Source organism: Cimex lectularius, unplaced genomic scaffold (genome assembly GCF_000648675.2).
Source record: "Cimex lectularius strain Harlan isolate CLEC.00 unplaced genomic scaffold, Clec_2.1 scaffold132, whole genome shotgun sequence".
NCBI lineage: Eukaryota > Metazoa > Arthropoda > Insecta > Hemiptera > Cimicidae > Cimex > Cimex lectularius.
This window is the reverse complement of record NW_019392772.1, coordinates 1,098,250-1,112,554: the sequence shown is the minus strand read 5'-3', so window position 1 is coordinate 1,112,554 and position 14,305 is coordinate 1,098,250. Positions and strand designations below refer to the sequence as shown.

General features: G+C 31.9%; 1 protein-coding gene across 1 annotated transcript; it reads right to left on the bottom strand.

The window, feature by feature from the left end:
• Positions 1-1,212: 1,212 nt before the first annotated feature.
• LOC106662302 (27 kDa glycoprotein-like) lies at positions 1,213-13,827 on the bottom strand. The gene is made up of 6 exons (XM_014386310.2): positions 13,651-13,827; positions 13,406-13,593; positions 1,989-2,110; positions 1,771-1,925; positions 1,568-1,712; positions 1,213-1,498 (listed from the first exon to the last, which is right to left on the bottom strand). The coding sequence occupies exons 1-6, from the start codon at positions 13,688-13,690 to the stop codon at positions 1,294-1,296; spliced, it is 855 nt and encodes a 284-aa protein (XP_014241796.1). The 5' UTR covers positions 13,691-13,827; the 3' UTR covers positions 1,213-1,293.
• Positions 13,828-14,305: the final 478 nt, after the last annotated feature.

The window sequence follows — 14,305 nt, the reverse complement described above, 5'->3', positions numbered from 1 at the left end:
TAACACGTTATAATAATAATTATTATTAATTATTATCTTATGGTAATTGATTCAATTTGTATTGCTGAGATGATTTTTTGACCGATGATATTTGTCACCCAAAAAAAAAAAAAAAAAAAAAAAAAAAAAAAAAAAAAAAAAACTAAAAAAAAAAAAAAAAAAAAAAAGTTGGCTGGAAGCCTCCTATAACCTCCTATGCTGAANAAAAAACGTGGTTTTTCATGGTTTTTTTCCTGTAGCTCGGAACTGAAGGGTTTGCGGACACAGGTTCAAAGGACCTTTTTTACTCAGCGTTCAATTTCCTATAAGATCTGGAAGTGTGGCTGAATCGATTGGGGCCACCCTGTATTATATTGTGGTAGAATATCTGAATCAGTTTGGAATTGGGTGATTATGTAGTCGGCTTGAAGTTCACTTTAAAACCTAATCAAACACATTTGGGACTAACTTAAGCGACGAGTACGACGGTGAAACCTACGTCCTAACACCCTAGAAGAATTGGAAATGGCTGTTCTTGATGAATAGAAAAAAATTCGTAAAGATTTACCAGAAATGTTTTTTAAGGAATGTAACACGGTATAATAATAACATGTTATAATATAATGTATAATATAATAATATGTTATAATAATAATATAAAGTGTAACACGTTATAATAATAATTATTATTAATTATTATCTTATGGTAATTGATTCAATTTGTTTTGCTGTGATGATTTTTTGATCGCTGGTATTTGTCGTTCATTGGATTAAAAAAAAAAAAAAAAAAAATCAGCATGTTTACCCTAAAAACCATTATCAAATTCAAATGTTGGCTGGAAGCCTCCTATAACCTCCTATGCTGTTGCGAACCCTCGTTAAATTAAAAAAATAAATTTCAGCAATACAAACATTTCCAACCCTATGTAATTTTTAATGATTCAAATGTAATAATTATTATTATGGCAAATGAAATAAGCCTTAGCACATAAGGATTTTAAGGCCTCATCATGCATAAAAATTTGGATTTTACTTAACTGTATAGACTTATGCTAAAAGAGGAAGAGGATTATTTCAATAGTTTAACTACTTTATAAACATTTATTATTTACTATATAAAAAAAATAACTCAACATATATAATAAATACATTTTTTAAGTTCTTTTTTAAAAATCTTATGGTGAGGTTGAAACATGGTACAAATGCGCTTTTTTATATTAATATACACATATAGACATATTTACCATTAATTTATAGCAATTTTTATCCTCAAATGGATAAATTTTGCAACAAAAAATTTGACAAATTTTGATTTTAATTAAACAAATAAGATACAAACACAAAGAAAACAATATAATGTACAGATGAAGTGACTAATGAGGAGCTATCTGTGTCGTACTGGTAGCAAGGTGACTTCTTCTTAACAAACTCAAACATACTATTGATGACATTGGCGGGAGTTGGCTCACTGCATTTTTCCAAATGTTTCACAATACAGTTTTGCACTTGGTTCATTTTACTGGGAAGAAAATTATAAATTAAGAATAATAAAAAAATATTTTTTAAATAAATTTTTCAAGGGCCATACCTGCATTTTTCTTCATCTAAAAGCAGGTCGATACTATTTGGGTTGGTTGTATTAAGGTCAGTGCCAACAAACGATTCGTTCCAACAAGATTGAACGTATTTTACATTGCTTTCAAGACACTCTTGCCCTCCTTCAGCGATAAACACTAAAACAAGATTTATATTGAAACCGTTTTTATAAGAAATGTCTATTTCAATACTTACATGCTATCCTGTCGCCATCATTGTGGCAGATGAATTTCATCAGAGAATCACTCAGGTTCAAAGCGATGTTTTTTCCAGCGATTTCGTTCGGGTCCAAACAAGGTGCCATTGCGTCCGTAAAATTAGAAATGCACTCTCGCAATGTGGGTGTTTTTCTGAAAAAGCGAAGTTTTGAGTTGAATTTGATGCATATTAAAATAATTTCGGTTCCTACTGACTGGCAATATTTCCTGAATACTGAATCGAGATCACCAGTTGGTTTCGCTTCCTTTATTTCTTTCATCATCACCTCAACATTGACCAAAGATTTAACACAAGCCTGAAATTCACTATTCGCTTCCTGAAAAAAAAATAAATAAATAAATAAAATAAATAAGCTAACGGCTGATTTTGTTTATAGTAACTATTTTATGGAAGTGTTCACCTTTTCCAAATGTAGCTTGCCTACAAAATACTTCTCAAGTTTCACTTTTTATAATGTTTTTTCAGTCATAAAAAGACTAATGGAAACCCAAGATAATTGAAATTACATCAGCAACAGAACATTAACAAATAATGGAAAATATCCTTACTTGAATCGAGTCATATGTATATTATATTCACAAGGATAGCACAGATCTTTTAAAAAAATCCCTTACAGAGATAAGCGAAGCTAAGGGAATATAACTAACATAATAAAAAGCAAAACTAAGATAATAACTTCAAACATAAATAACTAATCTTCTAAGACATAAAAGAGAACAAAAGCTGAGATAAATGAAAGACAGTTTAATCACAGGCAGTTTGTAAAAACAAAGGTTTCGAAACATCTTATTATTGTACATCCAAATTTATAATTAGCATTAATTGCAAGCAATTAGCCATAAAGGAGTTTCTAATTGTCATTGCATTGAAAATTTTCTTAAAATCCTTTCCCTGGCAAGAATACAATTTCAGTATTGGTTAACCTTCAAACTTGTTAAAAATAGTTTTAACCAAAACTTGGCCACATGCAATTTTGCAAGCATTAATTCTCCTCTTGTGTATAGGGTTATCAGCATTTTGATGCATTGGAAAAAGTATGAAGGCATTTATTACAAGCTGCATGCTCCAACTCTCTTTGATCCCCAAAATGAATGTATAAGGGTCTCGGTTTTTTTTTTTTTTTTTTTTTTTTTTTTTGTGAGGTATTACTTTTCAAGTTCAAGGCATTTGTAATCGTAAAGTCCAAAGTTGTTTGGGATTGCATTAGGGCCCTGACAGATATTGGAAAAACAAAAAAATTACCCTTGTCTGGGTACCAGGGTTTACAAGGTAGAGGGGCAATGAAGAGATCGATAAATTGGCCAAAGTAAGTTCGACCTCTATTGGCCTTAACCCTTTTGTGGAATACCAATGCCAAATATATAGACCTATCAGGCAATGTATTAAAAGTAAGTCCTCTGTTCAATGAGGATAGAGGCATGCGAAAAAGTTTTCCAAAGGCCATCGAAGAAACTTACAGCAACACTACTAACGAGCTAGGGCTAGAATAATAACTGGACAGCTAACTGGACACTGAAAACTCTGTAAGTATATGTACAGTAGAAAAAAGCTGAGCAGATATTGCCAGAAAGAAGAAGAGACTGCAGAACATGATCTGTGTTTGTGCAAAGACATAGGTATTTTTCTACTCCCAGAAGAGGAAAATTCTGGGCCTGAAAGAGTTCTTGAAGAAGCTTAGGATCTTGTAAAAATATTTAAGCTTAATGAGAAGCTCTAGACAACAATGTGGGTGCACAATAGACCAATGCTATTAAAGAGGCTGCCTCTGACTATAATCTAATCTACTCTGACTCTCTTTGATCTCTAAAATGAAAATTTGATATATTTTCATATTTTGAAGAGTAAATTTTTCTTCTTTCTATTATTCCTAATTCACTTTTGACACCAACCACTGGTAAATTTATTAATTTTGCATTAGTTTTAATTATAAGTACATTATTTTCACGCTTATAAAAGTTTTTATATCTATATACCAGAGGTGATAGGTACAACCATTGTAAATGATGGCCAATTTTAACAATTTTTTTGTATTATTTTTTTCTTAGTAACATAGCTCTAGCTTGTTGGCACTATGTCTACACTCGTTAATTAGCATATATAACTTGTGGCATATTAAACCTTGTGTAAAACAGACTCTTAAAACAATTACTACTAGATCTCAACAGTTCATTTTATTTATTCAATATGTTAACTTATTTACATTATGTAATGAGCTGGATTTACAAAGCTCATCTGTCATGAGAGGAGTCGACTATTGTCGTTCTCCCAACTACGCAAAGACTAATCATTGTTTAGAAGGACGCGAAGCTCCTCTTCAGTTGTCTGGTGGAATTATAAGGATGGTTTCTATAAGGATTGGGCAATTTGATTGGGATGAGAGGAGAGTACTGTGGAAATTTGGAAATTTTAAAAAAATCCTTCAATGGATTAGCATTTGCTTTGCTGAGAAAAAGTAGACGTTTCAAATTTTACTAAAGGATTCCCTTAAGCAATTTGTTGGTTTCTTAAGCAAAAATATAATTCATGTGCCAATCTATTATTCTACATTTATTCTGGCAATGCTAAAAAAATCTATGAAAAATTACAAGCCAATGATAGGCATTAAAACATGTCTATTATTACTATTACTTTTAATAGTAGTAGTAAAGTGTTTATTGTAAACCCAATGTTTATAAACTAACATATTTTTTCACTTTTTGGAAAAGATGGTTCCACTCATCGGCTGAAGATATAAACACACCTAACAATTCAAATCGAGAGACGTATTTGTAATTTCTTCAACCTGATAATGAGCATTTATTTAATGTTCAAAATCCGGAAAGTTGCTAAAATTTAATACTCGAAATCTGAGTAGCTGCTTAAAACAGTCTGTGAGTAATAACTATCTTTTCCAAAATGTGAATTGAACATACCCACCTCAAATAATTTCTAAGTTTTTTTTATTTTTATTTAATCAACAAAGCTGAAAAACAGGTAAATAGTGAAGAAAAGCTTATACTCTACATTCTGGCTTAAAAAGCAAAAGCAAAATTAACAAGCATAATAAATGTAAGGAAATTGATCCAACAATCAATATTCTTATGTCACCTCAACAGAGTACATTTATATGATTTGTACCCATAGATAACTATTTTCCCTTAATTTGTTACCAAATGTGCGATTAATTTAATCCATTACTAAGTAGTTCATTAAACAATGAAATATATTTGTGAATTCAATCTACATTCAAATAAGTTCAGAATATATAACAGAAAAACTATGAGTCATAAGGCAGTCACGAGTCACACTAGTGACATAGTGAGTCAGCAAAAACCCAGAATAGCATGTCTTTTCTTTTTTTATTCCAACTAAAAGCGTAATAAAAGGAAGCCTTACAATTTTGCCTGATTAATTCTGATATTGATTCGAATAGTACTTAAATTATTCAATTTCAGGTGCTTCAAATAAAGTTGATATTTCATCGTTATTTTTTTTTATATATATTTTTTTTTAAATTATGAGGATGCACAACAGTAGAGACATATCAACCTTTGGGGTATGATTGTTTTTGAAAAAAAAATCCCATTTGTAAGTATATCGAGTTTGAATGCAGGGCTGCTGGATTCGAACCTGGGACCTTTACTTCACAGTGATGAGCGTCTAAACTGTTTTTTATCCCTTTTTATATCCTTATTATTTTCTCTATTAGCAATTTAGTATTTGACTGATTATAAAAAATAAATATCAGAATCAAGGATGCAAAAATGTGTAAACCGGTAAAAAAAGTTTGAGCCAAGGTTAAAGTTCAAACATTTTCTAATGACATTGATTTTCGATATCCCTGCCATGAAGATTTGCGATGATCATGCAAATTAGAAACAAATTACAAACTGCTATGTGCTGTGTTTATTCACAAGGACAAATGATTATAACAAATTAGCATTTTTGTTACTACATTGCTTTGTGCCTATTAAATTCAATTTAATCATTTCCCTTCACACTTTTTTCCCAAGACACCAACAAGTTTTTATAATCAGGAAACGCCGGATTAGATTTTGATCTGTGAATCACGAAATAGTGCTTGTCATTTTACACAAAATTATCGTTTCGCCCACTTGAAATCAAGTGCATCCTCTTTTCCATTATCGCTCACCTCAATCAGAAGTATTATGACTTTTGATCCAATTGTTTTCTAACATTTACGCACAAGAAAAGATTAGATTTCAAGTGTTGTGAAACCAAACTTCAACTTTGCCCAACAATAATATTTCCGCATCCGCATGATAAATTACCATAAACAAAAACATCGTTCAATTTTTAATTTTAAAAACATCATTCGCAATCGGCTAAATACAGTAATGTTCAACAGCAACTAACCAAAAACATCTCAAGTTTTTATAACAAACAAGATATCTAGATTTGTTTTAGATTAATGGAATTTGGAGGTAGGGTCACTTATCTTATTCACTTATAAATTTGACATATAAAGTGCTTCTGAAGATGAAATTCCTACAGATAGTACACCATTTAATTTTGTCTAATTCAAATAAATAATATTTATTTAATGAAAATCAAAACAATATATCAATAGTGCAGGCAGAATGTAATAGTACAGAAATATTTCAAAAATACACTAAAAAGGACATCATTTTTTTCATCATCCAGAAAACCATTGAAACACTTCATAATATTTAATGTCCTACATGAACATTATTTTTTTATAAACATCTATTTTCTAAATATGACCAATTTCAACAAATGCGGCATGTTGCAAAGGGCAAATCATAAATATTTTGTTGGTTGTTTCAAATAGATAGTAAAGCTGTTTGTAGTGCAACGGTCAAAGTGCATTTTTGTTTTAATATTACACAATGTTAACATATCACTCGGACAACTGATTATTTTAGCAAAGATATTTCAATTAAAATAACTCCGACTTTAAACAGGGAAAAAGTCTTAATTTCTTTATTTGATTTAAAATATTCTAACATATATTTAAATTTTAATTGTAACGGACTTAATTTCTTCATAAAAAGTCCCATAGATTTAAACAACATTTATAGAAAAAGTTGAAGACAAGGTTCCACCAGTGTTTCACGGACAAGCTAATCACTATAAATAGTTTATGGTTTGTTTTATATTTCAATTGAACTGAATTTGTGTTGGAATTGGGTTTGTGAGGCAGGCTTGGAGCTACAGACATGAGCTGAGAGGAATTTAATTTTTGGATTTTTTTTGTCAATTTTTGAGGAATTTAATTTATATATATACATATTTGTTTATATGCTATATATATATATTTTTTTTGATCCATTGTCTATTTACTGTTTTTTCTTCTCTCTCTCTACTGCATTTTGGTTTATATTATATATATATATATATATAGCAGGCGGATTTTTTGATCCATTGTCTATTTACTGTTTTTTCTTCTCTCTCTCTACTGCATTTTGGTTTATATTGTAAAAATATTAGTTTTTCTTTCATTCATTCATTCACTGAATTAAACAGGTTTGGGCTATTGAACAGATAATGTTATCGGCCTTGTTGATTCCTTTTCAATTGATTAAACAATAACTTTGGCTGAGGTTTTCAGTATAAATTCGAACAGAACAGAAAAAAACTTTCTCTATAAGTATAAAATCAAGCATGACAAGGACATTCACACACGACACTTGGGTTAATTATTTTGTCGTCTTTTCAAGGTGAATTGGGCAATCAATGAGTTTATTCTTTTTTGTTTTAAATGGTATTTGTTTAAATGTTAAATAGAAATAGAAACGGCTGATATTTCGATGTCCAAAGAATGAAAATTACTTGAAAAAATGAAGAATGAAATATTTTTATAATGAAGATTGTTAGGTAGATTTTTTATTAAATATTTTGCATGACAAACATCTCTTATATTTCATGATATCTATAAATCTAGAGAGGTCTGAATTATCTGTCATTTTACTAAAAATAGTTTCATTTTTTAGTCATCTGTTGTCCTATTGTTATCCTATATAGACAAAGGACGAAATAATCACATTATGAAATAAAGAACCGATTATTACCTAAAAGCAAAACTGCATAAAATTAATGAAATAATGTTAGAATGGTCTGAAAATACTACTAAATAATAGGACACCCAACACCTGCAAAATGTTCTGGTGAATCTGGCTTACAAGCAAACTGTTATCTTTTAACTGACACATCGGTTCACAGCAAGGGGACAATCTGTCAGACACAGCATTTTTAAAACGAACGATCAAGCTTTTTTTCTCTCTCCATTCTTGGTGACAAACTTAATCCCTCATAACACTACTTTTGATTTATTCAGATAAAACCATTACTTGTATTTGTTTAGATTTTAATTATTATGTACTATTCAATCATTAGTTGATCAAACTAAGACTATGCAGCTAAATGACAAAAATCACTTTATTATTATTGATTAATTAATCAGAGAAGTCAGATATGGACAATGTCATAATCTTTAAACTTTTTTTTAATTATCCATCATTCATGTCACATTACAAGAAAAAATCTAATAAAACCTGACCAGAAAATCCCATTATAAAAGACCATCAGCTTAATTTTCCTCTTGGAAATACATCTATTGGCAGGTTTATAATATAAAAACCTGTAAGTTATGTTGTCATTAAATGACCTTAGTTAGCATTTTGACCTATCACAGTTATTTTTAAAACTTTTAGCTTAGTAATTTGTTGAAATTGTGAGGACTGCTCCTCATGAGTTCTAAAAGTGATTAAACAACCTGTCACTAAAACAACACACTCTTTAGTTTAGGTTCAAATCCTCAGTATTTCTTGGATTAAATAGAACATAACATTCACCGAATAAATTTACCCCTCTTTAACATTATTAATTATTTCTAACACAAAAATATGACCTGTATTTTTTTCCAACAAACAATAATAAAAATTAGAACTAGTTGTCTAGGAATTAGTACTAAATTATCTAATTAGGAAAATGTTGGATGTAACTCTTATTCCAGTAATTAAATTTCATTATCATACTGTCTTATTTTATTTGTTTGTGAGTTCTTGTTATCTACTGAGTTTCCTGGTGCATTACAAAAAGTCTAAACCCTCTTGATTACCAAGAGTTTAATAAAGAGAACTATTTTGTCATTTCATAATTTATTTTGAACAATCGTTTCAAAAACCCATCTCTAATGGCTGACTAGGTGTTCAAGCACTGATTTATGAGAATAATTAAAATACTTCGACTTATTTCCTAGATTACTAGCACTAATGAATTACCGATAACTTGAACAACTATTCACATTTCTTGTTTAATTACACCAAAGAAGTATGATTAATGAACAAAAATATCCAGCCCAAATTACATTTTTATCATCGTTACTTATTAATGGTTGATAACGAAAATACAATTACTTTCTCAGACCAATAAAAGCACTGGTAATAAACAATTTAAAGCGATGATATGAAATCTTGTCCTCTTATTTTCAAATCTGTGTAATCAAATGTTTGCAATTTGCCACGGGATAATTAATTAACTATTCGTCACTGAGAGTTGCTGAGAAATAGTGACTTTTTTGAAAACAATTGCACATTCATTTATTTTTAGAGGATGGAGTACAGTTACAAATAAATACGACATAATATTTACATTATATAGAAAAAATAGACAATAATCAACTTAAACTAAGGGGCATCAGTGGCCACAACGGTTTAAGCCAGATACTGCCATAAAATCAAGTACACATAATATAAATTTTTATGAATAATATGATTAATAATATAATAAATATATTATAATATATTGATGAATAATGTGAATTTTATACTACCATAAAAATGTTATTTTATCTTACCAAGTAATTAAATTTTACTAATTAGTTAATTATAGCAATAATAAATATAATAGGGGCGTCGGTGGCCGCAAGGTTTAGTCTTTGACACGGCGCTCATCACTGTAAGGTAAAGGTCCCGGGTTCGAATCCAGCGGCCCTGCATTCGAACCCGACATACTTACAAATGGGCTTTTTTTCAAAAACACCGGCACCCCGAGGGTTTATATGACCTCTGCTGTTGCGAACCCTCGTAAAAAAAAAAAAAAAAAAAAAAAAAAAAAAAAAAAAAAAAAAAAAAAAATAAATAAATAAATAAATAAATATTATGGAAACTAAATATTTGACCAGTCATATTAAACTTTTTGTTTTATTAACTAATGGTCGGTTTTAATCTTTTAATAACCAAAAATAGAGATTCTACAATGCTTTAAAAAAATTTATCATGCATTTTGGACCACTTATGTTTTTTTCTATATGATTGAAGTAAAACAAGTTAATTCTTGTAATACAGCAGGGCTTTACATCCACTGGATGTAGGGGGCCAAGAAGGCCAAGTCAAACAAACCCCTTTACGATAACCTTTTACGTATCATTTCCAATCAAAAAGCCATGAACTTTGCCAGGATCTGGACCCAGGATTGCTAGGAGGGCTAGTCAGCCACCTTAAATACTTGACCACCGCAGTCCCCTTGTTCTATATGTTATATAAACGAAAGTGTAGTGATACATAGAACAAATCTTCAGAGTAACAGAATTATTGAGTTTTTGTAGCATAAACCAGAGCATATTTTGTTTTTCAGTATGGGTTTTGCATTCTTTCCTTATTACAATTACAGATAAGTGGTTTTCAACCATGTTGCGCAGTATCGATTGATCTGTTTCCATTCTGAGTATAGCAGATTCCGCTTAGGCCATTTGTTATACAGCCACTTTGGTAGGACATTTCTCGTACCTAAAGAGATCCAAGAAGAGGCACCAAGGAAAGTGCTCAGTTTTATAAAGAATAACGGCGCACTTTCCAAGGTAGTAAAGCTTTAAGCTAAGGGGATTCCATAATAGACTTGTTTAGGTCAACAGTGGAGGAAAGAATTGTATTCTTCATCAACCCCAAATAAGCCAATTAAAAAAATAAAAAATAATAATAATAAAGCAAAGTAATTTTCCTACAATATAGAAAGGTGTAAGGTCTAACTACATGTTTAACTAATGTTTTAGATAACATGGAAAAATCGCCCACGGTTAACTTTTTTTTTAATAATTCAAACCAAGAACTGAGTATGAGATGCCCTTAAGAAATGACTATTCCTATGCAGTACATAGTTTAAAGATAAGCAGCAAAGAATTCTGTCCAATAATCATACTAATGATTATTAGTCAAGGGATTCTATAATTGTATTTAATGCTGATGATATCTAAATAAACTTTCAAAACATGACAAACACAATTGTTTTTTGTAAGTAAATGTGTTGATTTACACTTATCAAGTGTTGACTTATACGGCAACCATGTTATCTTGATGTGATTTATATCAGCCTTAGTATTATAAATATATATAAAAGATAAGGGATAAGGCGAAAGTTGAAAGAAAGGGAAAAACCCTCAGTTCCTTTGTTAAGCTTCTGAAGAATTCATCTCCCCTTCATCAGCACTTTGAAACTATTTCTAATGATTTAACGATTAACAAATATAAAAATCTACTTGCAATATTCAAGATTATGGCTTCAGCCTTCAATCATAATAAATTTTTGAGTTTTGCTTAGTAGCATGAACAAGATGGATAACCTGTTCATTCTATATTATAATTTGAACCTCCGTCTTACATTTGGAGTGTCAGTTTTTTCAGTTATTTTCTTGCTGTTTGGATGCTTGTGATCATCCGACCTGACAAGCCTCACTGGATTCGTTTTCATTATGGCAGAAAACACCTTGGTTCTGGATCCAACAGTACACTTTGTAAGGTATATTTTTGGTCAACACTAGGTTTGGTTAAAAATTTACTTATGACTGGTACAGGTCTCAGCATCTAAAAGTAAAAAGTGAAATAAATGTCCATGTATCTCCGTCATACAGGAGGGCTTAACATCCAACTACTCATTGAGTGCCGTAGGTGAGGAGTCAAACCACTTCTTTTTTTAATGAGGGGGTTATATGAGCCCTCAGAGTGCAGGTGTTTGAAAAAAAAAAAACATTTTTGTACGTATGTCGGGTTCGAACCCTAGACCTCTACCTTACAGTGAACGCCTAAACCATTGTAGCCACCCCAAGAAAGTTGATCAAATGTCCACCACATCAAAATACATTTTTCAAACTATAATCAATTAAAAATCAATGTCCTATTGGTATTTGATATGAGTCAGATACCCTAATCACTTGGCCACTGCGGTTCCCTTCATACGGGCTCAGCCCTGCACATATTTTTTGACAATTAAGTCAGGACTAGTTTATTTTACAAATTTGTTATAAAAATTGTTATAGTTTATTGCTGGTCTTTTACAACAAAATTAATTAATTGGTTAATTATAATAAGTTAAGGAGAATAGAAAAACCGCTTGTAAAAATAGAAATAACTCTGCCAGCCAAACTGTGGCAGGCTAAGAAAGATGTCGTTCACTGGTCTACTGAGAATGGGCCAACAAGGGAAAAGGACATACTGATAAGTATATCACATAGGTCATACAAGAATAATATGTGCACCTAATGGCTGGAAAGCAACCACCTAGGTGCCTGTTATGTAAGAATAAAATAAAGGTCAACCAATTTGAATCGTTGAATGCTTGATGTTTATAGGCAATATCATCAGACCTGAGCAAAGTCTTGAGGCACAGTGGCGGGCATAGATTGCTTTTCCTGTATCTCAGGGATTGTTTAATCCCACCAGAATATAGAGTACTCTGGGGTGAGTTATTAGTGAGAATCGAGAGGATTCAACCCAGACATCGATGCTTCTGGTAATACATATAATATGTACTGTACGTTTTATATCTATCTGTAGTTGACAACCTGAGGTACAAATGAGAAGCTGGTATTTTATGATGTCGACTCAGTTTCATAAAAAAGCAGAGTCAATAACAGATCGAAACGGCTGCAGGTTGAAAAATCCACGTGAAAGACCAGAAAAAGAATTAAAAACACGCAGAAGGTCGATGATGACCTCGGATGTTTGTCGGGTCCACAGTATTATTACTGTAAGTTAAGAATACAGCCGTATTGACCATTTTATACTAACTGTTTTTTTAATGTATAATCTTACTTTTTATGCAAATTAGCAAATAAACTAATAACAAAAGATGACTAGACAAAATATCAGGGATGATTAAAAAAAATTGCTTATCTTGTGGTTTTATCTTTGGCCATTCTAACAACGATTTAATAATTAAATTTAACAATTAAATCTGATGAGATGGAATTGCTTAAATTAGTAGCCAATTGGAAGAGAAATTTATTTATTTAATAGAAGTTTTTGTAGAGAATTTGTAAATTAAATCCTGTTTATGAACTGATGCATCCAGCTAGGCTGACCAGTCAGTTGAAGCGGCGTTCACGTGTTCGATGATAGTTGAAGCGGCATTCACGTGTGCGATAGTTGAAGCGGCGTTTAATGTGCGTTAGTTGGTGCGTCAAACGGGGAAAAAAAGAATTTCATAACTAGTATAAAATTAAACTCGACAAGGATTTTTTCTCAAAATTAAATAAGGATAATTAACTATTGCCTAAGAGTGTCTATTCCAAGGTGAATGGGTTCATTAGCTCGAATTGTTTTCCAGTCTCATCAACTCTTTTCCATATTGAAATATTGAAAACAAAAAAACTCACCACGGCTTTTTCATAAGTCTCGTTGTTTCCGGTTTTCATGCATTTCTCTTTCAAGGCTTCCTCGCCTTCATCGATGGACGGGAGGCCTGCCAGAAGATCGGGGAGACCGGGCAACCCGGGGACGGCCTTTTGCAGGGTTTGGAGCTCCTTTACCAAGCCCTTGTCGTCGAGGGTCTCCTCCGCCACGGCTAAAACACATAAAAATAGATATACACTCGACTCGGAAAAGGCAAGCGAGAACGTACCGAAGAAGACGAGGGTGAGCGTGAAGACCAGGTACTTCATGCTTCAGCTCTGACTAGGTTCTTTGATGGAGTACGGCAGAATGATACAACGTGCCTGGTGACACTAGAGAACTGAAAGTCAGAGCTAAGGAAGTAAGGGCCGTCCACTCATTCCACTCTGTTGGGTTTTCCTGTCCGTCCGACGTGCTGGTGGGGGTTCGGCTAAAATCGAAAGACGAAGAGCCACGAGCAGAATGCCCGCTTCATTTCGACTGTCGACTCTTCAAGATAACATTCTTTAACGGTATCCCTCCAAATCCCATCCTTAAATCGCCCAACTACAATTTTTCATTACATTCTAAAAATCCGGATTAGTTGATAAGGAAATCAAATTCGACAAGGGATCTCGAAGAATTCTTGACGAGATTCTTCAGCGGATCTTACAAGTGGACGACAGTCTGGCGTGTCACTGATTTGCATCAAACTTTTTTATATCAGATCCAAAATATCAGACGCACCACATCTTGTAAATAGGCCCTCGTTCGCCAAAAAATGTAAAATTTGAAATTTTCCGTTTTTTAAAATACCTTTATTTCGCCTTTCTACTTGCTTTCTAAGCCGGGAACACAATTACCCGATGCAACGCTACTCGATGCTACCCGACGCCTTGTCACGT

What these genes read in the sequence shown, in the direction of transcription:
- LOC106662302 (XM_014386310.2), bottom strand. Translation starts at nt 13,690, where the DNA reads ATGAAGTACCTGGTCTTCACGCTCACCCTCGTCTTCTTCG. An exon ending in AGACTTATGAAAAAGCCGTG is followed by an intron (nt 2,111 to 13,405) that starts GTGAGTTTTTTT and finishes TTTTTTTTTCAG; the next exon opens with GAAGCGAATAGTGAATTTCA. An exon ending in TTAGATGAAGAAAAATGCAG is followed by an intron (nt 1,499 to 1,567) that starts GTATGGCCCTTG and finishes TTTTCTTCCCAG; the next exon opens with TAAAATGAACCAAGTGCAAA.